Genomic DNA, 25,468 nt, shown 5'->3' with positions numbered 1-25,468 from the left:
CTTTCCCCCTGTTTGCATGTCCTTATGAGGAAAGTATGTGCCTGCCTCTACCCCTCATTGTTTTTTTTTTCTAGTCAAGTTCCTTCTTCTTTTGTTACTCTTTCATTCACATGTATATTTTTATGCTCATTTCTGTTGTCTGTCTTCAACTGTTTATCCATTAATGCTAAAAAATAACTCTCTGTCTTTGTACATTATATTATTTCTCCTTTTTACTCCATGTGAAAAGACAACAATAATTACAGTCCTACCTTGGTATTAGACTGCTTTGAAACTCATCAAATTTAGCACTTAATGCAGTCTGATGTGAAAACTCTGTTCCTGTCCCCATTGTTTGTTTGACACTCAGTGACGAAGCCAGAACTGGACTTGCTGATAATTGACAATCTCACAACTTGCTGTCCTGTGCAGCCTAAACAACTTGTTTGATGCTCATAGTTTTTGTTACCTGGCAAGCTCCATAGAACCAATCATTACAGATTATCCAGATATCAGTATATGACTAATACTGGGACCATGAGAAGGAATCAGTGCTGGATGAAGGCAAAAGAAAGCAACAATGTTGACATCAAAAGAGATCAGTGGAGAAGCAGTGCTGACATACTGTACAGCCTTTTAAAGAACATTGAAGGGCTCAGTATTTCCAGAATGCTCCATTTTCTTCCCTAACTAAATGTACATTGATTCAAGAGCTAGGATTAACAATGCACTTAAAATCCATTTTTTAAATTGCATTATTGTTCTGTGTTATACCAATATAATCACAGTGCTTTGTACTTAGCCCAGGATTGTGTCATGCTTGGCTATAAAGTTAGTCATCACAAGGAAATCAATAGACCCCACTCTTTGTTCTTCTGTTGCCTTTAAAAAATCCTCTTCTTTCATGAAACCTGAGTTAATAGACATTTCTTGTGTTACTGAGGACATAGTAAATTATATCAGCGGTATATGTTCCCCCAAATATCTTGGCTTGACACAGAGAGAGTTGGGCTTGCCAGGGGTCCCTGCTGTGCCTTGTGACTATAATGCCTGGGAAGATGGGCCCCAAGTTTCTTAGGGGAGGACAGAAAGGCAGGAAGCACTGGCTTTGAATTGCTTCTGCCTTGGAGGGATGCATGTCATTTTTATTGGCCACTGGTAGTTACATGAGAGCAGCCAGAACTGGGAAGGAGCCTCGAGCATGGAGCAGGGTGGGTTCATACTTGTTTCTGACTCATTCTTCTTGCTTTTTATCTGGATTTGAATTATATTCTTATTTATTTATTTATTTATCTATTTATTTTTGCAGTACTGGGGATTGAATTCAGGACCTTGTGCTTGCCATGCAGGTGCTTATTCTACTGAGCTCTCTTCCCCCCCCATTACAATAAAAGATACGTTTACATTGCCATTTAAAAGAAAAAGACTAGGGCCAGGTAGATAGCTCAGTAGAATAAGCACTTGTCTGGCATGCACAAGGGCCTGAGTCCAATCCCCAGTTCTGCCAAAAAATAAAAACATATATATATATATATGGCAGTGTCTACAGGGTGTTCAGGGTCTCACTACTAGATCCACCTGCTTATAGCCTCCCAAGAGCTGGGATTGCAGGTGTGTGCCACCACGCCCGGTCTCAATTACTGTCTCGGCACTTCCTGGGGGCGGGGCCAGCACTGCAGGCCTGGGGATTGAACCCCTGGCCCCTGCAACTTTTGTATTTTTTAAGAGAATACAAATAGTAAAAATAACATTAGAAATGATACAGAATTTCACTAAACAAAATGATATGAGTTCAACAATGGTTGTTACATTGCATATTGTCTTCAACTTAGTTGTTCAGATTACCAGATATAAGTGTGCAAAATTGATCAAAAAATTAAAAAGAAGACAGAAAAAAATATTTAAGCATTAACTGTTCCTTTCAATAGACTAGCAGAAATTGACATTACAATTATCCAAGCTATTGTGTGTGTGTGTGTGTGTGTGTGTGTGTGAAATGTATTTCCTTGTTTCTTTCTTTTTTCTCCTTTCTCTCATCTGAGTTGTTCCCTTCCCTTTGAATGGTATCTTTCCCTTTCACAGTATCTGTTGTATCTTGCAGATTCTATTTACTCTTCCAGGTTCTTACACTAGGGAGACAATATGAAATTTACACATGAGGGTAAGATTTATTTGGGTTACATTCTTGCTTACAAATCTTGACCTCCTCCTACCACATTGCCCTTTCCATTTAACCATCTCTTGTCTTGCCTATTCTACCGCTCCTGTCTCCACAAAGTGAAACATCATGTCGCCCCAAATACCCCTTATAACTCTGACCCTGCTTCTTTTGTGCTATTCTTCACCCAAATTTCTCTCTCTGTGCTATCAGGACCTTAATTTTCCTGTACAAATTTGGTCTGAAAAGTACTATATATCAGGCTTTTTTAATTCCCTGGTTTCATCCAATTATCATATTATATATGATTTCCTATGTATTCATTAAATCTAACTCATCTTATTAGGATATACTGTATAGTAATTCATTGTGTATTTCTTCAGGACAAAATTAGCCTCCAAAATTTGTTTTTTTTTTCAGCTGAATTTTTGGGCAACTCACTAACTATGAGCTAAGGTAGCTGTGCACTATCTGGCACAAAGCATTGGATGCTCTTTGAGAAGCAGAGTGGAGGCTGGGTGTTGGACGTGGTTCTGGGTAGGCCCTAAGTACCTATGTATCTGATAAACCACACACCTCTGTATCAAGAGCGTTCCTCACAAAGCTCAACATGTGCGAAGTTAGTGAATTATTTAGTGATTGTATAAAAAGTAATATCAAGAAGCATAACAATGACAAGCTAAATGGAAGCAGATCTTTGAAAGAAATCAAAGTAATATGTTTCATTTCTTCTAACTGTAAGATGAAAAACTAGAGCAGGTAGTAATGCTAACTTGAAGTAACATTTATGTTCTTATTTAGTTCTGTTGAGCGAATATTTTGACATTGTTTGGTCCTCAGTACATTCTTTCTGAGCAATGCACTGTTGAGAATTTGGTTATAATGATTGTTTTCTCATTTTATACAGCTTCCTCCGGCATTGCACCACAATTTGAAAAGAAGGGTAATAGAGAGATTCAAGAAATCCCTCTTCAGCCAGCAGAGTAACCCCTGTAACTTGAAATCTGAAATTAAAAAGGTATGATGTTTTATATAAAGGAATTATTTGACAAAAACAGATCATAGGAGTTCCATTTTGTTACCTCCTTTACTTTTTACTTTAAGCTCTGTTCTCTGGAAAAGGATATCATGCTTAAAATACCACATCAAGGAGACATCTTTGCTTATCACCTTTATTTCTGTGGCCATTATTTTCAGATGACTCAGCATTATTTCAGTATGCTACTTTTCAAAGTGTATATGTTTACTTTAAAAGGTGCACATTTTAGCTTGTTTTGGAGGAGTCTATCCCAGTATTTTATTAGAAGAATGTTCAGTAGACTCCTAAATTGAGGTTTACAGTCAGAGAAGTCAGTGAACCATTGGGTTTTAATCCTCTGTGAGGGCTGAATGAACTTTCTAAGCATATGTCTATCTTTAACATAATCTCCTCAACTTTGGTTTGTAGCGAGGATTTTTATTTGTATACACAGAAATAAAGTCACTAAATCAACCAGGCAGGAAAAAATATGTTTAATTCCTCTTAACACAGCTTGGTTAGAATAAATCCCTTTGCTCTGCAGAGAGCTATGAGCGCCTACTCTCCAGACCCTGAAAGGCTTAAGAAGATACAGCGAGCACAGGTCCATGCTTGGTCAGTTGTTTTAAAGTTTCCTCATGCACTCAAACTTTGGCATTGTCTTTGTTGCCAATAAACTTCTCCTTGGAGGTTTCTTGGCTCTTTAATGTATCCCATCTAAGCATAGGCTTACTCATTATCCTGGAAATATGAAAGGCTCTTTCATAAGAAAGGAAAGCAGAATGAATTTTGCTTTGTTGACTTGTATCAGTGATGCTGGTATCACTGACGCATGCTCAGACTAAAAGAGAATATCATAGCCAGGGCAGGCACCACTGCAGGTAAACAAAGCACAGACTCTACCTCACCAGAGATGAAAGAGCAAGCCTTCTTGCATGCCTCGTGTTGCCAAACAGGACCAAGAAACAGAGCTAGAGGAGATTGAAGCAGAAGTGGAAGAGACCTCAGATGTTTATTTTATGATATTTACATACTGTATTCTAAATACCAACAGACATCTTTTAAAATGACAGAATCTCAAATCTCCCATGAAAAAGATTATGTGTTGCTTGGTTTTTATATTCTTATTAAAGTGGTATTCAGAATAATCCAGTTCATACACAAACTTATTTTATCAGAAATCCTGCTTTTATGAGATGAAAGTATCTAGTAAAAACTTTTCTAATGCACAAAAGTGGCTTTCACTCTCTTTATTGCAATGATTTTCCATCAGTACATGTCCTTAAAGCAAATTATTTTCTTTTTTTATTACTCAGATGTTTGGTTTTGCATCCCTTCTGTACTTTCTTTCCTCCCCTGATGGCAAAGAGATTTCCTTTTGTTAAATTGCACCCTATCTGCCCACTTCTCATCTTTGTTCCTCTGTATCATGGAAGAATCTCTTATTAGCATTCGACTTTATGGTGCTTCTGGTGGGGGAAGGAAATCAAAGATTGATGGGGCAGCAGAGGTGTTCTGGAAGCTCAAGCGAGGGAATCATGGGGAGCAGACTTACCCTTATTTTCAGCTTGATAAAGAGACAGATTCAGTTCTCTTGTGAAGATTTCCATGCTCTCCTCTGGTATTATAAGTCTGTGACTGTTGGAGGAGGCTGGGTATGAACCCTCAGGCTGGGAAAAAGCAACACACAGCTTCGGCTCAGGCTTAGCTCACCAGCAGCAGAGGTGCAACCCCACTCCTCTGCAGGCTGCCCCAGGCTGGAATCCACTCCTGTGGAGGTGATTTGCACCGTCCTGCTGTCTGCACATCCTGTGGCCAGGGTTGGCCTGGCCTTCTGCCTGCCCCATGCCTTCAGATGCCCCAGGGCATCTTCCATGGCAGATGTCTGAGTGCTTCCAGTCTTCACCACTGAACTGAGCAGTCACATCCTACATTAAAATGTTCCATAATTCTCCATGTCTTCAGTTAATTTCCCCTTCCTCTATGCGTCAAACACTTTTTCATTTATATCATTATGTTTTCAATAGCTTTTTATTTGTCTTATCTTACTGTTTTCCCTGAAGCCTTGAGTGTCTTTTATTCATCTTCAGTTCTTCAAGGTATGACAATGACTGACATGTGGCAAACACTTAGTATATAATAGTGAATATAGAATATATGCTATGGATATATATCTTGTATATTTAATTTTTGTTCAAGTATTTATTAAAATATATATTGATACAGTGTATTAATATATTTCTATAGAGACATAGAATATGTAAACTAAGTAAGAAGGTTGTGACCTATTTTTTCTCCCTCCCAATATACTCTTTTGATTGCAATAATTTTTGCTCAGAAAATTGGATTTTCATCCCCTGCATAGTCAGAGAAGAGTGGCCAATTAGTCTTTAACTGACCGTCACCCATGCAGGGCTTTAGTAGCAGGATGTGATAGTACATGAAATGTGCTTGATTTTCATCTTCGGACCCCCCGAGACCCAAGGACCCAATTCCGCCAGATTGGAGGCATTATGATAGGACGATGTGCTGACTTATTAAGGGCTTACGGCCCAGCAGGTTATGAGGAAGAGTCAAAACAGTGGAAAAGTTCTTTTTTTATGAAATTAAATTCTTTATTTATAACTCTCTTAAGGGATTCCTCAGCTCATTCTTTTCAATCTTGGTTAGAATTTTGGGGGCAATAAACCAACTGAATAATTACCTATGCATCTTTGGGAGCTAGATTTTTGGTATGGGAAAAGGAAGTAAGATAGAAGAGATTAATTCAAATTATAATTGGAAGTATCACTATGAATGAATACAAATTCATAATTCATCTTCAATAAATACACACTTCTTTAAAAAAATATAATCTTCCTAATAAATTCCCTAGAATAGCCTAGAAAGTAATCAGCTAGTAATGATCTCTTCTACTTATACATCTCAGTTTCTCTTCTCTTGTTTCTGGGACAAAATATCTGGCACCCAAAATAACGGAGTGAAAGGTTTATTTAGCTCACGTTTAGTGGAGGTTTCAGTCCATACTAGGCTGGCTCCAAGGCAGAGTGACACGTGGCAGAGGGCAGCAGTTCATGGTGGTAGAAAACAGCAAAAAAGCAAAGGGAGAAGCTGCAGCTGCAGCTGTTATCAAGCCTCTTTCCCCTCCTTACATTGTAATGCAGATTGCCCACCCCAGGGCTAAGGTAGCACTCACACCCATAAAGCCAGCATTGAGTCATGAATTAATCACAAACTCTAGAAGCCACCACATTGGCTACATGAGGCTTTGCAGGGACACCTAGATACAAATAAGGACATCCCACCCCCAGACCCCCAAAGGCTTATGTGCATCCCTTTGTGCAAAAGTCATTGTAGTCTATTTCTAAGAGTTGCCAAGGTCCTAGCAGTTTCAGCATTGCTGAAAGTCCAAGTCCCAAGTCTCCTCCAAGATCTAAGGCAAACTCTTAGCTGTGAGGCCCTATACAAATGAAAAGTTAAAAACTTCCAACATGCAGTGGTACAAGAAAACATTACCATTCTAAAAGGTACAAACAGGGCATCGGAACCTGGAATACAAGGCATTGGAACCAAAGCATGTCCGAAATCCAGAAGGACAAACATTAAATCCTATAGCTCCATCTGGAACATCCAAAGCAATCTGTAATGAGTGAGTGAGCTCCAAAAGCCTTACATGACTCACCCCTGTTGCACTTTTGGTGGCAGTTCCCATGGCTCCTCTCTTAGGCCTGCTTTGCTCCCTCCCTTCAGTTTTTCTTAGATAATCCACATTCCTGGCTTTTCCAAACTTCTGGGGTTTCCAGTGTGTATTAGGCTTCTCACTCTCTACTTCATATACTGCCTTCTCAGGGATTCACTGCCTGGCCTCCAGGCCTTGTGAAACCTAGGTGAAAGCCTTCTTAACCTCAGAACTCTTGCCTTCTGCCTGCACCTAAAACCTGTGCCACATGCATATTGTCAAGGTCTGATGCCAGCTGGAGCAGTAGCAGGGTCTTCTTCTCTCTTGGCTGTAAGGGTCGAGTGTCTGGATCACTGAGCACTCTGACCCTGATTCCCACGAAAGCAAAGTCTTTCACCCTTGCAGGTCTGAGGCTGCAAAGGGTGGAGACCTGCCAATTCCTGTCCCCAGGCCATCCTTTTCATTCTCTTGTTCCATCCTGGCAATGGGTATCCTTTCAGCTCTATCTTTGCATTCCACAGCTTTATTGGAGCTTCCTTTCTGGATAAACTCACATCTTAAATCATGCTGCTTGGTTCTTTGCCCTAGATTCTCCACATAAATCCGACTAAAGGTCCCCAGCAATAACCATGGCACTGCCTCAACATTTGGCTGTTTTTATATTTCTTTTGCAAGGTTAATCAGTCCACCACACTTAATCTCAGTCTCAGGCAAAGTCTGTAGACACAAGCTAAATGCAGACAAACTTTCTGCCAAGCCATAACACACATCATCTGGAGTCCAACAATCAACATAGTCTTTCTTCTGAGAAGAGACCTCCCCAGCCTGGTATTTACAGGCAGGATTTCTCTCAGCTTTCTGGTCTAGAGCATTCTGAGTGCTGACCAGAATTTCCCCTATAACTGAAGACATTTCAGTTCTTCTCTTGTAGACAGCATCTCCTCACCTTTCCTGTCTCTTCCCATAAGTCATTCCCAAAGGCTTAAAATCCACATGGTCAGGTATATAGTCACAGCAATGACCCCACTTCTCTGGTTCCAAATTATTTCTCAGGTACATTTCTCTTCTTTGCTGTTTTCCACTGCCATGAATGGCTGCCCTCTGCCATATGCCACTCGTCCTTGGGGCCAGCTGAGTATGGACTGAAACCTCCACTGTGAGCTAAGTAAACCTTTCCTTTCTTAATTTTGGTGTTGGATATTTTGTCCCAGCTGTGAGAGAAGAGTAACTAAGACAGTGTAGATCCTTGGAGAGGTCTCTGATTAGCCTAAAATAGAAAATATACAAGATTGGATGGGAGTGTCTTGACAGAACAGATAACAGCAAATAAGTACTATCAAGGAGTCAAGGATGTATCAAAGGGACCCGGAAGCCACCTTGAAGAGGCTCCCCTGACTATCTATGGGACAATTGGAGCACCTGTACAAATAATAATCACAATGGACTAAAAGCATTGATTTTCAAATCTAAGAGTTCATAATGATACTAATGAAAAGAAAATCCTGCATTTCTTACCTTTGGAGAGTGCTAAGTAACTCATTCATCATTTTCAAAATTGTTTACGAAAGGAAATAATTATTCATTCTCCTTTTCCTTTGTGTTCTCTTGGGGCAACTAAATTGGCAAAGAAAAATTTCTCATTATAGGAATACTTCAGCTAATAACTGCCAAAAAAATGAAGAATATCACAGTTTGGAAGAAAGCTCCTAATCCCCAGTACCTGCTAAAATTACAAAAAAGAGACAATCAGACATTATATGCCCCCTGATAGAAGTACACAATATTATCTGTGTCACATTTTTTGAACAATTACATCTGTATCAGATTAAATCTATAAATACAAAGTTACCAAGTAATGTCCTTCACACCAGTCTGCCCTGCTCTGTCTGGTTTTCTAAAATTTTACTTACACAGCTCATGTGTTTGTTTATATATTGTCAATAGTTAGTTATATATTGTGTATAGCAATATTTGATAGCTAAAACAGAAATCATACAACTTCCATGCTGAAAATATTTATTTTCTAACATTTTATGGAAAGTAGTTTGCTAATTCTTCCTCCAAATATAGATATTACTTGAAGAGATTACAGAAAACAAGAAAAAAAATACTAAATGCCACCATGGGTATAATCCACACTGGGATTTTGGAAAAGTGATCTATTTTCTTCCTCAAATGAATTTCAAGAAAAAGGACGAGGAAGCAGAGAAAGATTTTGGAAAGGACCAATGGAAGGAGAAAAGAGGAAAGAAATTGCCTATGACTAATAATTGAATAGATTGGGGAAAATTAACAATTTTCAATGTATTGAGTTATTTCTTTCTGATTTAAGGAAACTAAAAAATATTAAATACATAGTTATGAGACAAACAAGAACATTTAAAATTAATTATACCTTATTTTATAAAGGAATGAATAATTTCTCTTAGATGGAATAATTGCACTTTGCTTCTTTTTTAAAAAATGAAATTCTTATTTATTAAGAACCATGCTGAAATACAGATACCATGATATGTTGTACAGGGTTGTTTTCTAATTCTTGAGTGTAGAGAAGAAGGGAAATAAAAAAGATATAAATGAGGCAAAATTGGCCTATGAGGTGGGCACATAGAGCTCATTGTATTGTTATCTCTACTTGGCTAAATGTTTAAATTTTCTGTAATAAAGGCATCTTTTGTTTTTGTTTTCAAAGTTTTATTGATAAACAGATAGCAATGAGACAGTTTCAAATCAAATCGGAAGTACAGTTTCAACAAATAATACACTGCATATATTCTTCTTAGTGGTTAATTGCTGTACAAGATGCGGACTTGTGATCCTATTTACAAACACCATTAGAACAAATCATTCTATTCATTAAGAGAATGCAACTATATATCTATCCCAACCACTTTGAATACACAGATACAAAATGGACATTCATTGGTATACCCCATTTTTTCTAAGTTCCGTTATTGAATATTATAGGTGTGTAAACTCAGCAAAATATTCTAAAAGAGTCCAGTAGCCCATAGTAGCATTGGGTCTTCTGTTTAACTGGCAATGTCAGAAATTATTGACCTGAGTCCCCCTCAGCTCAACTTAATGGCATGGCTTTACTTCCTATATTTCGTCTTCATACTTTTCTACTGGATGGTTAAGACCAAGGTAAAGCAGGACCTATGCAACAAGAGTTGTAGCTTTTTAAAGGCATCTTTTGTTGATGATGTTCTTTGATTGATTTTCACATGGATGCCAGTCTCCTGCCACGTCAGTGCCTGGGAATTAGCATTTTTAAAACAAGCTCATCTGACAAAGACAGCATTAGAATTGGACAGATTGTTTCCCATCCAAGAGTACCTGCATGAAGGACTGAGCAGGAGGGCTGCATCCTTGGGGGCTATAGGTGACATTTCTCACTGGTACTGAGGCACCGTCTGGGATTTTCAAGAAAAGGGAAAATCCCTTTGAGGCACTGGCCCCTAGTGATTTTAGCTTGTAGTCAAGGCTGACAATCATTACATTATGTATGGCAAACAGTGTTTATTTCAAGGATTAAAACAACCTAGACCCAGGTGGGAAGCAGTTGGTTGTGTAAAGCTTTCAGCCATAACTGGAAGTTCTCAAATTTCACTGCTTATTAGAATCATCTAGAGTTTTTAAAATACACTGGCACTTAGGTCACAAACCTCATCAGATGGTCCACTGGGGGCTGAATCTCTGTAAATTGAATTCAGAAAACAAACAAACAAATGAACCAAAAACACTCCCAGGTAATTCCACTGAGTAGTCAAGATTGAAAACTTGGCCTGGGAAGGTGAAAATTTTTCCTATAAATCACTGGGAATCTTGTTACTATGTGTGTTACTGTGTGGTTCTGATTTAGTAGTTCTGTAGAAGGGTAAAAATGATGTCCTTCCCTCAGGCCTGTAAGCCAGTAACTGCTAAAGATTTGGGCATATACCCTGGGTGGCAGAGTTATATAGAATACATAGAGAATCTGTCCATGGGGAACAAGCACATGGGAACGTACAGGGAACAGTTTTGAGACTTTTGGTTAGAAACATAGACTGTCTAGTGAGGCCACAGTAATTATCCATTTACAGTAGCATTCTGGTACCTCTCCAACACTGCCCTCACTGCCATTCTACATGAGCACTTGAAAAGACGACCTAAGACAAAACCCAGTAATATTTGCCTGGAGTGTGGCCTAGATAACCCAGAATGTTTTCTGATAGGCAAGGGCCTTGATGCTTGTTTGGTTTCTGTTCTCTATTTCAATGCAGATCAGCAGGTCAAATTTATATTACTTAACAGCCTGCACTTCCTTTAATTCCCAACTCCAAGTTTTTGGCCCTTTCCAGACAGGCAGATTGCAAAGGCTCTTCATCCACATGATAATCATACATTCTATCTGCCTAGTTCTTGCCGGGGTCTGTAGAGGCATCATAAGTTAGCAGGGTGCAGCACTGACTCATGTTAACCAAGTAGAGAAGCTTCTGTGGCAGAGCCGCCCTGCCTAGGGGAGTCAGCAGCCTTTTCCTCATTGCCTTGAGAACCCCTCAGTGCCAAATTCAGATTCAGGTCCAGGGAGGAGAAGTTGATGGCCATAAGTAACATAGAAGGTAGCTTTGCACTCTTCTTTAGGGATGCGGATCTTGGTGGAATGTAAGCACACAATGGCAGTGGGTAGAAGTGGGGACGAAGGGAGAATGGTGGAGCTGATAATGGCCTCTGTGTGTGTGTGTGTGTGTGTGTGTGTGAGAGAGAGAGAGAGAGAGAGAGAGAGAGAGAGAGAGAGAGAGAGAAAGTGTATTTTAATAAGAAGCTGATAAAAACTAATAGAAAAGAATTATAACTTAGAAAAGTTAGACAACATATTATTAATATAAACATTAATTATTGATTAATTATTAATATAAAAATTAGACAATACATTATATCATAACAGTGTGGCTCAGTCAAAGAACAGGGAAAATGTAAAGAAAATAAGGACTGGCAAAAGTGATGGAACATGTGAATTTTCTCACTTTTGGTATCTAATTTCATTTATGTTCAACTCAATTTCCTTTGCAGTTCTACCTTAGTTGATTAGATACCAAGTAATTTGTAAATTATTTTTTTCAGGAGATAACCCTATTTTATGATATGGAAAAGGTGATGATGTAGATTGGGAAATTTAGCACAGATTACATTTGTAGTTTCCCATTGTTTTCCTCTCTTTCGGTTCTACCTAACAAGTATTTTCAGTTGACCAAGAAAGTGCTAAAATTGCTCATTATCGGCTCAATATCAATAGTGTTTCAGGAAGAGGTGGAAAGCAGTAGTCAGTTTTGTTTAGTTCAAAAGTGTGTACAGTCTTTCATTCTTCAGGGTTGTAGGAGTCAGGACTCTTTTATATCCGAGCTCTTTTTTATCAGTTCAGACAAAGCCTTGCATTCTTCCCATACATGCCATCCACAGGAGGCACCGCAGGCTGACTGCACAAGGAGCAGACTGGACTCACACCTTACTGGGTGGGGTTGTTAAACTGCCCCTGGCCTTAGAAGCCATCGGAGGCCCCTGCTTCCAAGACATTTTGTTGTCTCTTTCGTATTTCCCACTACTGGGGATCATTTCCATTGTGTACTGTCATGTCCAGAATTGGATTTCTTATCTCTTCTTCCTTCATCTGCTTCAGGATGATTGGAAACATCAGGTTTTCTTCCTGCTCTGTCTTTAAACCTCCCAGTCTGCTTCACTTTATGCTTCATATCCTCCAAGTCATTAACAGCTGGGGAGTCTGGATAGGACAGATGATTTTGCTTGACTTTTTGATGGTAGACAACTGTGGGTCTGGCCACTTAATAGCTATGGTCGTTGGGCAAATGACTTTACTTACCAATTTCCTCATGTATAAAATGGGAATATTGTTTACCTTAGAAGCTAATTTTTCTATTAGAACCACATAGAGTATCATACACTAGAATATTTGCAGAATGTTATAAGTATTCAATGAATGGTAGTGTTGTGTTATTATTCAGTAAGAATATTGTATCTTGTATATTAGTTATTAAAACCTAGCCCAAGCTCTTGGTCCTTCTCTCTTGTATTACTGCCATGATTTCTTTGGTGATGTCCTTGTGTCCTAATCCACCTTGTTGGATTACTAGTTCTTAAAATTTGTTATTAGCATACTCAAAAATATTGATAGCTTCAGGCACCATCGTCCACATGCTGGGATCTGGCTTTCTGGCTTATTAAAAAGTTCTTTGAAAAAAAAAAAGTTCTTTGAAGGAACCTCTTCATTGTCTGCATTTACTCTGAAGTCCCCAATTCCACTCAAACTACTATGTTCATTGCTTTGCATTGAGGCCAGTTCTTCCAAAACAGTCTATCTTGATCTCGGTCTCGGTCTCTCTGTCTCTGTCTGTGTCTGTGTCTGTCTGTCTGTCTGTCTCCACATAATTCTCTGTCACACATCACACATACATGCACACATTCAGACACATGCACATGCACATATATACAGACACACACGAACAAAGGCCTTTGAGGGGATTATAGCATAAAATGTGAACTTCTTCCCATGATACCTCTGTCCCTGTGTGGACCAGCCCCTGCCTAACCTCCTGTCACAACATTCTTCCCTTTTGCTATCTCCACACTAGCCACAAGGCCCTTTCTTCCCTCTACTGCAATGTTCTTCACCACCCCTTACTCATTACTCCCATTCTTGGCCTACATGTTACTTCCTTGGCAAAGCCTTTCTTGGCTTAGTAAACTCTATGGACTCTTCCTCAATCCACAAACCCACCCTTAAACATTCAGCACACTCACATTCTACCTGCATGCCATGGTCCTTTTAGAGACATGCTCTCCCTAAGTCAGCAGCAAAGTCTGAGACAACTTCAGGTCATCGGTGGCTTTTTGCATTGTTGGGATCTGTGCTTGCATATAGCAGTAAATTTTAAAAACTCACTGAATTGGTGAGTGGAACTTGCTTTCTTCTCTTTGAGATCAACTGCCATAGCACCATAACATGGACTCATGTCATATTTCTTTAATCATTTTGTTATTAATATGTGATGCTGGAAGTTAACACCAATTTCCCTACCTGTAATGTCCACTTAGCTTCCTTCAGTCCCCCCAGATCCATTGCTCAAGACACAGCCCCACGTTTCTTCCACAGAGCCTCTGAAAGCCATGATAGTCTTGATGAAGATTTGTGTTTTGGGAGTTTAGAGCTCAGCACCATTTCACATTTTATGATTTTTTGCATCAAGCCTGTTATTTTACATTCCACTAACCTATTTTCCTAGTCAAACTGTAGGTGTCACAGAAACGTTTGGTACACACCTGGAATCCCAGCATTCTGGGAGGCTGAAATGGAAAGATTTCAGGAACCATGAACAATTGAGCCAATAGAGCGATCCTGTTCCAAAATAAATGTAGAGCTTTTTGAAAAAAATAAAACGGGATAATAAGAGGGAAGGGATATAAATACCTGTGACTATCTTGGATTCAAATCCCAGTGCTGAAAAGAAAAAAAAAATGAAGATCATTTCTCCATCCTCCTCAGACCATAAAACATACTGTCCAGCACACAGTAAGGTATAAAAATGTTCACTGAAGTAATATTTATATTTAGATACCAAGCTGCAAAAAGAAGACATTTTGAGAAGTTCATAGACTATAAATAAATGTGGCTGGGTTTAAACACAAGACTGGTGAAGTTTAGGCCTTGCCTTCATCCCTCTCCCATCTCTCTGAGGATTTCATGTTCTTAAACTGAAGGCGATTGCTAATGTGACATAAAATGGAAACCTCAAAAACCTCTCTCTCAAGGTTTAAAATCACTGAAAAGGACTTGTCCTTGTCATCTTAAGATGACAGTCTTGACCACTCCAGGGTACAAGTCACACACTTTAGGATTTAAACATTTTCCAGGACACGAAGTTTTTAGAATTCTAAAGTATGCTTAATAATTACAATGAATAAGATTTCTATAATTAGCATGAGCTTTTCAGGCTGCCAGATTACTCCTATGCTAAAACCATATGGAAAACATTGCTGTCTGAAGTCTCTTAAAACCTAAGACTAGGAAACTATTTTCAGCATCAGGAGCTACATTAAAAAGCTTGCAGTCACAGTAATCTACTAGCTGGGGTATGAGAAAAGCAGGATGCTCTGGATTAGCTCTATGGCATTGATAAAAAGTAAGCGTGGGACTTTTATTACAGTATCTTACAATCTTACAAGTCTGTCATATTACAGATGGATTATTAATTTTATCTGTCATCATTGAGGCAAGAAAAATAAAATTTCAAGAATAAAACAAGATAGAACCATTTTTTATAATGTATTAGGTATTTGGTAATATGGAGATTCGAAAACAAAAATAGTTTGAGAGCTGGCCAAATAGCTGAGATGATTAAAGTGCCTGCAAGCAGGTGCAGGGGCTGGGCGATTGATCCCCAGGCCTGCTGCGCCGACCCTGCCCCGGGGGCACTCTGAGACAGCAATTGAGACTGTGCGTGCTGGAACACTCCCATAGTCCCAGCTCTTGGGAGGCTGTAAACAGGAGGATCACTACAAGTCTGATCTAATAGTGAGACCCTGAACACCTTGTAGATCCTTCCCTAAAATTAAAAAAAAAAGAAAACAAACAAACAAAAAAAGAAAACAAAAATGGTCTGCATTTATTGTATCCAAAATCCAGTGATGGAATAGTTATCACTTGTAAAATGAAATATTTTTATTGAGATAGGAACCCAATAAAACCAATACAATGAAGTTCCTACACAGGAATATTTACATTGTATGTACCCGATAGCCACCACTGACATCAATATTTCTAGCCCCATGGAAGGCTCTCTTCTGGTGAAGCTACGTTCTCTGCCACGAGCTCTATTACCATTAGTTACTTTTGCCTGATAGTGAAAATGTGCAGGGCTAGGGCTGAAAAGAAATAAATTGCATACCATCCATATCTTCTTTTGTTTCTGGCTTGCTTTGCTTGACATACATTGATATAACACACGCTAATGATTTCTTTTTGATTGTTTGGGGAATTCCATTTATGAACCCCTTATGATATGATGTATCCGTTGTATCCATTGAAATAAGAGGGCCTCCATTTTTAGTTATTGTAAATAAAACATTGTGAATGTTCTTACACATACCTCATGATGGATGTGTGTGCTCATTTCTCTCATACCAATCATTAGCAGTGAGAGTGCTGGGTCAAAGGTGGGCATATGTTGTTTCATTGTAATATATGGTGCCGGGTTTTTCTACAGATTGACAATGGCACATTTTAACTTATAAACCAGGTATGTGACTCCAAAGTAGGTACTATTATGCAGTCCAAATTATGCCATTTGCTTATAGTTTATTGATATTTAACATTTTTAAAATACATTATATTAACTAAAGCACTAAAATTTTGCCAGCCCAAGTGTTGGTTTGCAATTAAAAGTGAAAGGAGTTGAAAAACATTTATAGCTTAAAATCCCATTTTAAAAATTCAGCTTTGTAGAAAAGCATTAAACAATTTGAACTTTAATAAATTTTTTGTCTTTGGTTAAATTGCTCTTTTATTCAGCATATTAAGAACTAATGAAAAAAAAGAACTAATGCTTGGCAATTAAAACTAATTAATAGTAATTTAGACAACTATATTAAAAACTTGTTAGTTCTGGTCAAATGAGAAAGCATTGTATAGAGAAGACATTTGGAAAAGGGTTGTGATTTGAACTAAACATATCGTTCTGTTGAATGATTGGAGTTTATTCCTCCTACTCCTGATTAAAAATAATACCTTGATGTCCCAGGCCTACTTATTTCCCGACCCTTTTTTTTTTGTTCTCACAAATCTATAAAGTGGATTTGTTTTTTCATATGGCTGGGGTATTATCTGACTTGCTTTCATTGTAATTTTCCTGCTTTCAATTTATAAGTTATTGTAGAAGGGAGAAGATGTTTATCTATTTATAAGACTGAAAACCCCAAGGCACTAAATTTTCTATGCAGAGACATAAGGAAATGGAAAGCCCCAGACAGAAGTCTCCCGTTATTTACTTCTGAATATAAAATAAGATGTGATTTTGCTTTTCTTTCATTTCAGTTATCTCAGGGATCTCCAGAACCAATTGAACCAAGCTTTTTCACAGCAGATTACCATTTATTACATCGTTCATCGGGTGAAAACAGCCTGTCCCCAAACGACCCCACAGGTAACAGCCATGAATATGGGCAATGTGGCTTTCACCAAAATATACAGTTTGGATCAACAGCTAACGCTAAAATATTTTCTCCAGCTGAAAAGAAAAGTAGAGCTTACTTTTGTTATCAATGGTAGTAGTTAGAAAGGATATATAGAAAGGGTATAGCAGTTCCCTGAGATTTATCTTACACACTGTGTCAGCTTCCTTGATCATTTATTAATGCCATAAACAAATAGCAGAATCTATGCTGGTGAATTCTATTTTCTTTTATTTCTTCTTGTTTGACTGGTGATGTCCAAAATCATCAGGGGAGATTAGGAATGGAAAGTTTGAATGTTCAAAATAGGGAAGCAGTGCAATTTACCTGAATAGGTCACATTAGATGTATTTAATTTTATATTGTTGTTGTCACAAATTTTACATAGGGAGGCATGATAGCCTAGGAACAAAAGGCATTGGTTCTGGAAACCGACCAGCCTAGATTCAAGTCTCAGTTCAACAATTTAGGGGCTGACCTTGGACAAATTATTTAACCTCTCTGAACTTCACTGTCCTTTCCTATAAAACAGAGAGAAATATGGTAATAGAATAATGAATAATGGACAAAATTTAAAAACAATGATGCCAACACTATAGAATTATAGGAAGTGTCGTGTGAGTGTAAAAGCACCTGGCCACTAGCACAAGCTCGGCAAGATTCCACTGTTCTGTCACATTTGACCCCTCAGAAATGTTCCAATTGCCCTGCTGTTTCAGAATTCCTAAATGATTATTGAATCCTCATAAACTATAGTTACTTCACTCAGTGGAATGGACAGAGATGAAGACTTTGAAGTTAAATGAAGATGTGACATCTTTTCAGGATAGAAAAATGCTCATTTTGTAAATGTTGCCTGAACTAATTAGCTTATGCACTATCAAACTGTCCCTGATTCTTGTATGGCCAAGGTAAAGCTAATGCCTGTGTAGACAGAACTGCATTTAGGACCTTGAACCGTGCATATGAGCAGGATAAAATGTTGTCTAAAGTCATGTGCTCTTTTTGTCAAAAACTTAATTTGTCTTATACATGTTTGTGCCATGTAATGATTATGTTCCTCATGGGGAGTTGGTTCATGTACATAACACATGTGAATTAAAAGGTTTTGCCAGGATAGATAAGTTCATCCATGGGCCAAACTTCTCCTTGTAGTAGTAAATGAGATGAAGAACTTTGATATAGAGTCTCAAAAACCTGAGCATGCATTGATAAATGCCTCCCAGGGCAGCTGGATTTCCTACTTCGGATCTGAGCAGTTGTCCCTGCAGGCTTGGCACAAGCAAACACAACTGAATCTACGGGCTCTGTAGGGGAACTATGTTTAAAGTTGGCTTTAAAAATCAGCCACCACTACTCCTATCTTCTTGTATTTCTCAATGTGCAACTCATTCTCTTTATTCTGTCCAAAAGAGTAGCGGAATTCCTGGGCATTTATGTGAAGTCAGTGTGGATTGATTCAAGTGGAGAGGAGTCTACAGTGCTTTGGAGGGGTTAAATTGTCTCATTAAGACAAACCATCAAAAAAAAAAAAGTCTCCGGTGGGGCCAGGGAGATGGCTCAGTAGAATAAGCACTTGCATGGCAAGCATAAGGTCCTGAGTTCAATCCCTGATTCTGGAAAAAAAAAAAAAAAGACTAGCTTTAAGTGTACTTTTTAAGGCAGTTACATGCAAGGGTCAAATGTTTGTTATCTTTTGCTTTTTCTGCCTTCCTATGAAAGATTATTCTCTTTCTAGCACATCTTTACTCTTTTTTGCCTGTGGGTTAATGAGAATTAATCAAAAAATTCATTCCTCTCCCCCCACACACAGTTGTAATTTCATGCTAATCTATACTGGGAGCAGCACCCCTACATCTTTATGTTATTTCATGGCCATCCCCAAAGTGACCAATTATTAAAGACAAACAAGACAGTCTGGAATTTAAGTGTCATCTTTATTATGAAGAAATTGACCTCTTTTGCTGCAGTTGAAGTCATAGTTGCCAATAAAGCATAACTAAGAACATGGAGATTGAAAATCATACTTTTATCATTCCTCTATCTCAGGTCCACCTACCAGCTTTGATTTGGAGGAGGGAATAACATATGAACAGATGCAGGTGAGATTTTTGCAGTATTGCTGAATGATTTTATTTTGTTGCTTCTAATTTAGTACTAAGCTGATTGATTTTTCAATTGTAGACCGTGATTGAAGAAGTCCTTGAGGAAAGTGGCTATTACAATTTTACATCTAACAGGTGAGATCTAAAGTTTGCTTGCAAATATGACAGATGACATGAGATCACAGGATAGAACCCTGGGCTCCTCCATCTTTAATTCTGGGACATTTCTTTTTCTTTTTTAAAACTCATTTTAAACATGTTTAAAAAGATCTTTGCTTAGATTGAAGTATGGGTCTAATATAGGCAGTATGATCAAAAGATGTGGTGAGTATTTAAAACAAAAATTTAAAACATTACTACAGTAAAAAAACACTTGGTGCTGACTGATCTCCCTGCTGTGGACACACTTATGCAATCATTCTTGCCACTTTATGAAGCTATTCTGGAAGTCTTCTTTCAAGTTTTTTTTCTTTTCATGGCTCTCTTGATGTCTTGAACTGATTCAAAATGTTTAAGGCCATTTTTGTCATACTAGATGACAACATCATGGTGCGTCCTTGTCCACCTTAATCAGTGGGTCTGGCAATGTGCAACTTTTGGCTCTTCCCCAAAGCCAAACATGAGGACAACATGCTTTGAATCAGTTCAGGACATTAGAGCAATCACTTAGCACAGTTGTAGACCCTCTTGAAAACAGACTGTTGGAAGCAAGTAAGAATGATGAGGTAAGTGTTGTAGGAGTCTGAAGGGGATTAATGACAATGTGTCTTTTACTATGATAAGTTTTTGAAATGTAAATGTTCACTGTATTTTTTGATCTTACCTCATATCTTGTCTGTCTTTTGCCTGGAGCAGCTGCTATAGTCTGTTCAAACAGAAAGTGGTCATTTTACCTTTACACCAGAAAATAATACTGACTGTAAGTGAAAACAGCATTTGTAGGTTGGCTTCTTAAATGAAGCATCCATTTTCAAAGAAGTGAAAATTCATCATCATCATTGAAATCTACCCACTGTGTGCATAGAATGCCAGAGAAAATGCGGCTACACAAAGAATCGCTGCAGATGAACTTGAAATATGTTGGTAGGAAAGGGGACTTAGTCATGTACTGAAATTTGCTTGCCCTAAATAAGGAACTTCAAGTTACTGGGGCTACATATACGTATACTATCTTCCATTGTAACTATTGGTGCTCTTAAAAATATACTATTTTTAGTCAATTTAAGTCCAGTTATTCTTGCAATTTGACTGTGGGCCTCAGTGTCAGCATGACAATTTGAGTGCAGGAGTTTGAGAAATGCTTCAAGCAGACACTGGTAGGGAGGGAAGTGATTATTCAGTGCAGATTTCATAAGCAAGAGAATTTCTACTGTGGAAGCTCCTGCCCCTGGAGCTTGGTCCCCTGGGAGCTCTGAGAACCAGCTCAGAACAGCTGCCTCAGAGTTACCCACTCAGAGCAGGAGAGCTGACTCCAATTTCCATCCATCATGTTTGAGGTCTTTCCCCAGGAAATGTTAATTCTCTCCTATTTCTAACTTTTCACAAAGGACAGAGAAAGCTCTAGAGGCCAGAGATATCCTCAGAAGCAGAAATCAGCTACTGGCAGTTAGGCTGCCAGCCTGTATCTCAGTGGTGTTGATGAGAGTGTATGCTCAGTGACAGTGTTTATTATACATTAGTTGTCCCTTGGCTTTTCCAAAGAGCATTCAAAACTGAATCAACAGGGCCGGCCAAATAACTCAGTGGATTAAAGCACCTGAAAGCAGGTGCAGGAGCTAGGGGTTCGATCCACTGGCCTGCTGGGCCGGCCCTGCCCCTGGGGCACACTGAGACGGCAATTGAGACTGGGCATGATGGCGTACACTTGTAATCCCAGCTCTTGGGAAGCTGTAAGCATGCAGATCACTATGAGTCTGATCTAGTAATGAGACCCTGAACACCCCGTAGACCCTTCCTTAAAAATACAAACGAGCAACAAAAAACCCAAAACTGAATCAATAAATTGTAAGTGCACACACACACACACACACACACACACACACACACACACACACACAATACGGCTCATCATTGGAGGCAGAGTCCTTTGAAGTATGTTCCCCAAAGTAGCTCGTTTTACATGAAAAAATAATGGCATCCAGTCCCAACTATTGAAGCTATTTTGTGTCCACTATTGAAATTATTCCTGAAATCTTTCTTAAGAAATACTAAAAGCCATGCTAAGACAAAGAGGGCTTAAGAACACTTGGCAAAAGTCACTAGGTAGAAATTAGATTTTTTAAGTTATTTCAGTCTCCTTTTTTCCTCCAATTTCAATGGTTTTTTTCTTATGAATCCCACATAAGATTATTCAGCTTCTTATTCTTTTTGCTAGACAATATATTTCCAAAATACAGTCCTTGTAAATTTAATTCTCTCATGATTTATAGCTGCAAACAAATGCTGAGTATTTCTTACTTTCCAAGGATACATTGTTAATAGAAATTATCATCACCAAACTCCTCTCCTCCCAGTATACCTGGAGAGATTTTTGAGTTTTCACTTTTTACTTGAAGATTGAGTGTATCTGGCCTTACACAGATATCATGAATGTCTCGGCTCTTAGCTCTCAGCATTTGACTTAAATATTCTTGGCTTGCAGTGGGGCAAAGGAAATCAACTCCATATAATTTAAAAAAATGTAGGAATCAGGTATGGTAACACACACCTGCACTCTCTGCACTTTGAGAAACTCAAACAGAAGGACTGCAAGTTTAGGTCAAGCCTGAGCAACTCACAACATAGCCACGCGGTCTCGAAATAAAAAAATTAAATCAACATCAAAAGATAAAGAACTGCTGGTGCAGCTCAGTGCAAAGAGCTTGGATAAATTCCTGGGTCCAAAACAAAAATTAATGAATTAAAAAAGAAAAAGAAAATGCAAAATTTGATAAGTTCAAAGAAACTCTTATAAGAACTCTTATTTTTTTCTTTTTTTTTAAAATTTTTTTTTTCTTGGATTTTTTGTTTTTATTTTTTTTTTTCTTTTTTTTTTTCCTGCAGGGTCTCACTGTTCAGCTTGGACTCATAGTGGTCCTCCTGTCTCAGATTCCCCAGCACTGAGATAATAGGTGTGCCCCACCATACCTGGTTTTAGTGGCTGGCATGGCATGCAATACGGAGAATCAAACCCGGGTCTTTGCATTTGCTAGGCAGGTACTTAGACTACTGAGCTATTTCTCCAGCCTATGCTTATGCTTTTTAGTTCCATTATCAGTTAAAAATTTTTATTCAGAAAGTGTACTTCTTGATTAAAAGATATTACAAATTTTCTTATAAAAAACAGATAATAAGTTGCCCTGTGAACAAGGTAAAAATTCTTCATGGTTATATTTGAAACCATAGGAGAAATATGACGGCATGATTTGAGCAGTGAAATTCAGGTAACTTGTTTATGACCTCAAATGTTTAAAAGATCCTGTAGGGCTGGGTGCAGTGGTACGTGCGTACAACCCCAGAACTCAGGAGACTGAGTCAGGCAGATTGCTATGAACTTGAGGCCAGCCCGGGCTATAAAATAAGTTTAAAGCTCACCTATACTGTGTAGTGAAAACCTGCTTCAAAAAGACAAATAAATAAATAAGTAAAAGATTCTCCAAATTAATTTTTTTTTGTAGTACCAGGGATTGAATTCAGGATCAATCTTGCCCTATACTTGCCAGGCAAGCACTTATTCTACTATCTCCCCAGACCTGCTCCAAATTACTTTTAAATCATATCTAAAATACACATCAATTTATATATTTGTTAATAAGTGTTAACAAAAATAGGTATTAACATATAAATACATATAGCTATGATATTCCTGGTTTGATTGCTAGGAACATATCAAGAGAACAATACAGTTTACTAGTAAAAGGAACTATAAATTAGTAAATCAAAACAGTTGGTCATGAGTTTTCTACAAAGCCTGGGCATGTTTAATGTCACAAGACATACAGAGAAATTTACAGCCTGTATACAGAATCAGTGGTATGGTTCACCCAAGTGGCATCCATAGAATGGCCAATATTATCAAAGGAAATAGATTTTCACTGAAAAATAGTTATGTGACCAAATATACTGCCACCATACAATGTTTTATTTTGGGAAATTTTGACAATCTTTGCCATATTAAACCTTGCAAGAAGTCCTATGGGAAAGAGCTCTGCTGACCCTGTTTTTACTCATCATTTCTGTGGGACACAAGTTGAGCAACATTAGCTAGCTTTGCAGTTGGGGACAGGAAACATCGCTTTGATTTGGCACACAAGGCCACCCCAGCTTTACTCTTCTCACCGCCATTGCCATTATTTTCACGTCATCTCCAACATCGACATCATTGCAAAACATATTAACTTACTTTGCTTGACAATCTTTCCAAAGGAATTGCATGGGCAACAATTTTATTATTCAACCTGGCAGCTTAAGACTGTTTTAGACTTACACAGATCACCTTGCAGGTCACTGAACCATTTAAACTCTGACCCCGTATAGTTTCTGCTCAGACCACAGGCCTGATGATTTTTAAGTAGGAAGGGCATGGTGCTAGGTTCAGACTGCACATCACCTATGTGTTACCTACATTTGGAAAACGTTTCTGGAACTTCCAAAATAATGGAGAGCTGCAAGGACCACTGACCAAAGCAAGAGGAAACAAGGACTGAGCTGAGAGGCTGAGAGCAGGACAAGTGACAGAAGGATCAAGTAGGCTCCACCAGCCTCATAACTGAGTCCAGAGCAAGTCTCATTCTCATTTATTTATGGGATGTTTTGATCACTTGTGTTTTATATACATAGTTACAGTTTCCTTACCAGAAGGACACAGCTGAGTGTGCCTTAATTTTATCATTTTTATGGGAGTATGACTCAATGAATACATGGCAAATATATCACCTTTATGAATATACTTAGGGATGAGATGTACTTTATGTTTTATTTTTATTTTTTGCAGTACTGGGGACTGAACTCTGAATCTTGCACTTGCAAGGCTGGTGCTTGTGCTGCTGAGCTATCTCCCCAGCCCGATATGCACTTTAGTATTTGATTTTTTGACAGTGAGACACACCTTGAGAAATGATAATATACAAGATAAAATGAAATCTACATTGAATCAATAATCATTACTTTGCTATGCTCAATGAACGTGTACTTATTTTAAGACCTATAGCTGTTCAAATGTTAAAGCTGCTTTTGAATGGGTATTGAGGGTGTGATCCTGCGTACTTGTAGCACTTGGGAGTCTGAGAAAGGCGTATCACTGTGAGTTTGAGGCCAGTCTGGATTATTTAGTGAGTCAAGGCCAGCCTAAACTACAAAGTCAAAAAAAAAATTACACTTATTTTTATACTATAACGGATGATCACTTACAGTTTATAGATTGATAGACTCTGTTAGCACTAGATTTTAGTAAAAGACATCTTCCTAGAAATGTTCTTGTGCTAATAAAAAGAATCACGTTTCATTCATTGTGACTTCCTTACTTATGTACCTGAGTCACAGCTTCTGAAGCTGGATGTACAAATGGCAGTATCTGTGACTACTGAGAACTCCTTCATTTCTCAATTTTCTAGGTACCACTCCTATCCATGGGGGACCAAGAATCACCCAAGCAAGAGATGAAAATGCACTTTGAATGCCCTCAATTTTCCTGGTGAAGTTCAAATTCTGATTTCATCCACTGCTGCAAGATGTCCAAGGACTGAATGTCCACGGAAGGGGATGGGAGAGCGAAGACCAAAATGCCATGGAGGCTGCAGGACGTTTTTTCAGGAGGCCTTGTGTAGGGGTATATGACAGCTGTAGTTCTAGGGAATTCCCTTCCATTGGTCGCTCTATACAAGGTGGCTGGGCTGTCAAAGTATTCCTGAGAGAAAATGCTGCAAAATTCATCTGTTTGTGCATGGATGGAGGGGGCCATACACATAGAACTTTCCTCCAAGTTAAAGAGAAAAACTTGTTATATTTTTCAAAGAAACATTTTATACTCAGGATTGCTGAAAATATAGTGAAAGACATCTACTCTTCCATGTATATATAGTTTTGGATAAAGAAAATTACAGGACACAGAATGATATATTGGGTGATTCACTATGGCCCCAATTTTTTATCTTAAAATATTGTAATTTTTTTTAAAGAAAGGGTTGGTTCTCTTAACCATTTGGGTGCTAGTGGTCTTGAACCACAGTACAGTGTAGACAGTATTTATAACCTTGCACAGCATCTGGGAACAACTATTAATTGTCAGATTTAACTTAGGTGTATAGCATATATTGATGTATGATATA

General features: G+C 38.3%; 1 protein-coding gene across 4 annotated transcripts in view; it reads left to right on the top strand.

Moving 5' to 3' along the window:
• Nek10 (NIMA related kinase 10) overlaps positions 1-25,435 on the top strand; it is a 314,976-nt gene extending 289,541 nt beyond the window's left edge. For all 4 annotated transcript variants that reach the window (XM_004634199.3, XM_023718528.1, XM_023718527.1 and 1 more), the window contains 5 exons: positions 3,045-3,155; positions 16,922-17,030; positions 19,108-19,160; positions 19,243-19,298; positions 24,755-25,435. In XM_004634199.3, coding sequence (XP_004634256.1) covers positions 3,045-3,155; positions 16,922-17,030; positions 19,108-19,160; positions 19,243-19,298; positions 24,755-24,803 — 378 coding nt within the window. In that variant the 3' untranslated portion in view covers positions 24,804-25,435. The remainder of the gene's footprint in view (positions 1-3,044; positions 3,156-16,921; positions 17,031-19,107; positions 19,161-19,242; positions 19,299-24,754) is intronic.
• The last annotated feature ends 33 nt before the right edge of the window (positions 25,436-25,468 follow it).

The sequence above is a fragment of the Octodon degus genome, unplaced genomic scaffold (assembly GCF_000260255.1).
Source record: "Octodon degus isolate 3935 unplaced genomic scaffold, OctDeg1.0 scaffold00059, whole genome shotgun sequence".
Classification (NCBI taxonomy): Eukaryota; Metazoa; Chordata; class Mammalia; order Rodentia; family Octodontidae; genus Octodon; species Octodon degus.
The sequence above is the reverse complement of the archived record's forward strand: the minus strand, read 5'-3'. Positions and strand labels throughout refer to the sequence as shown.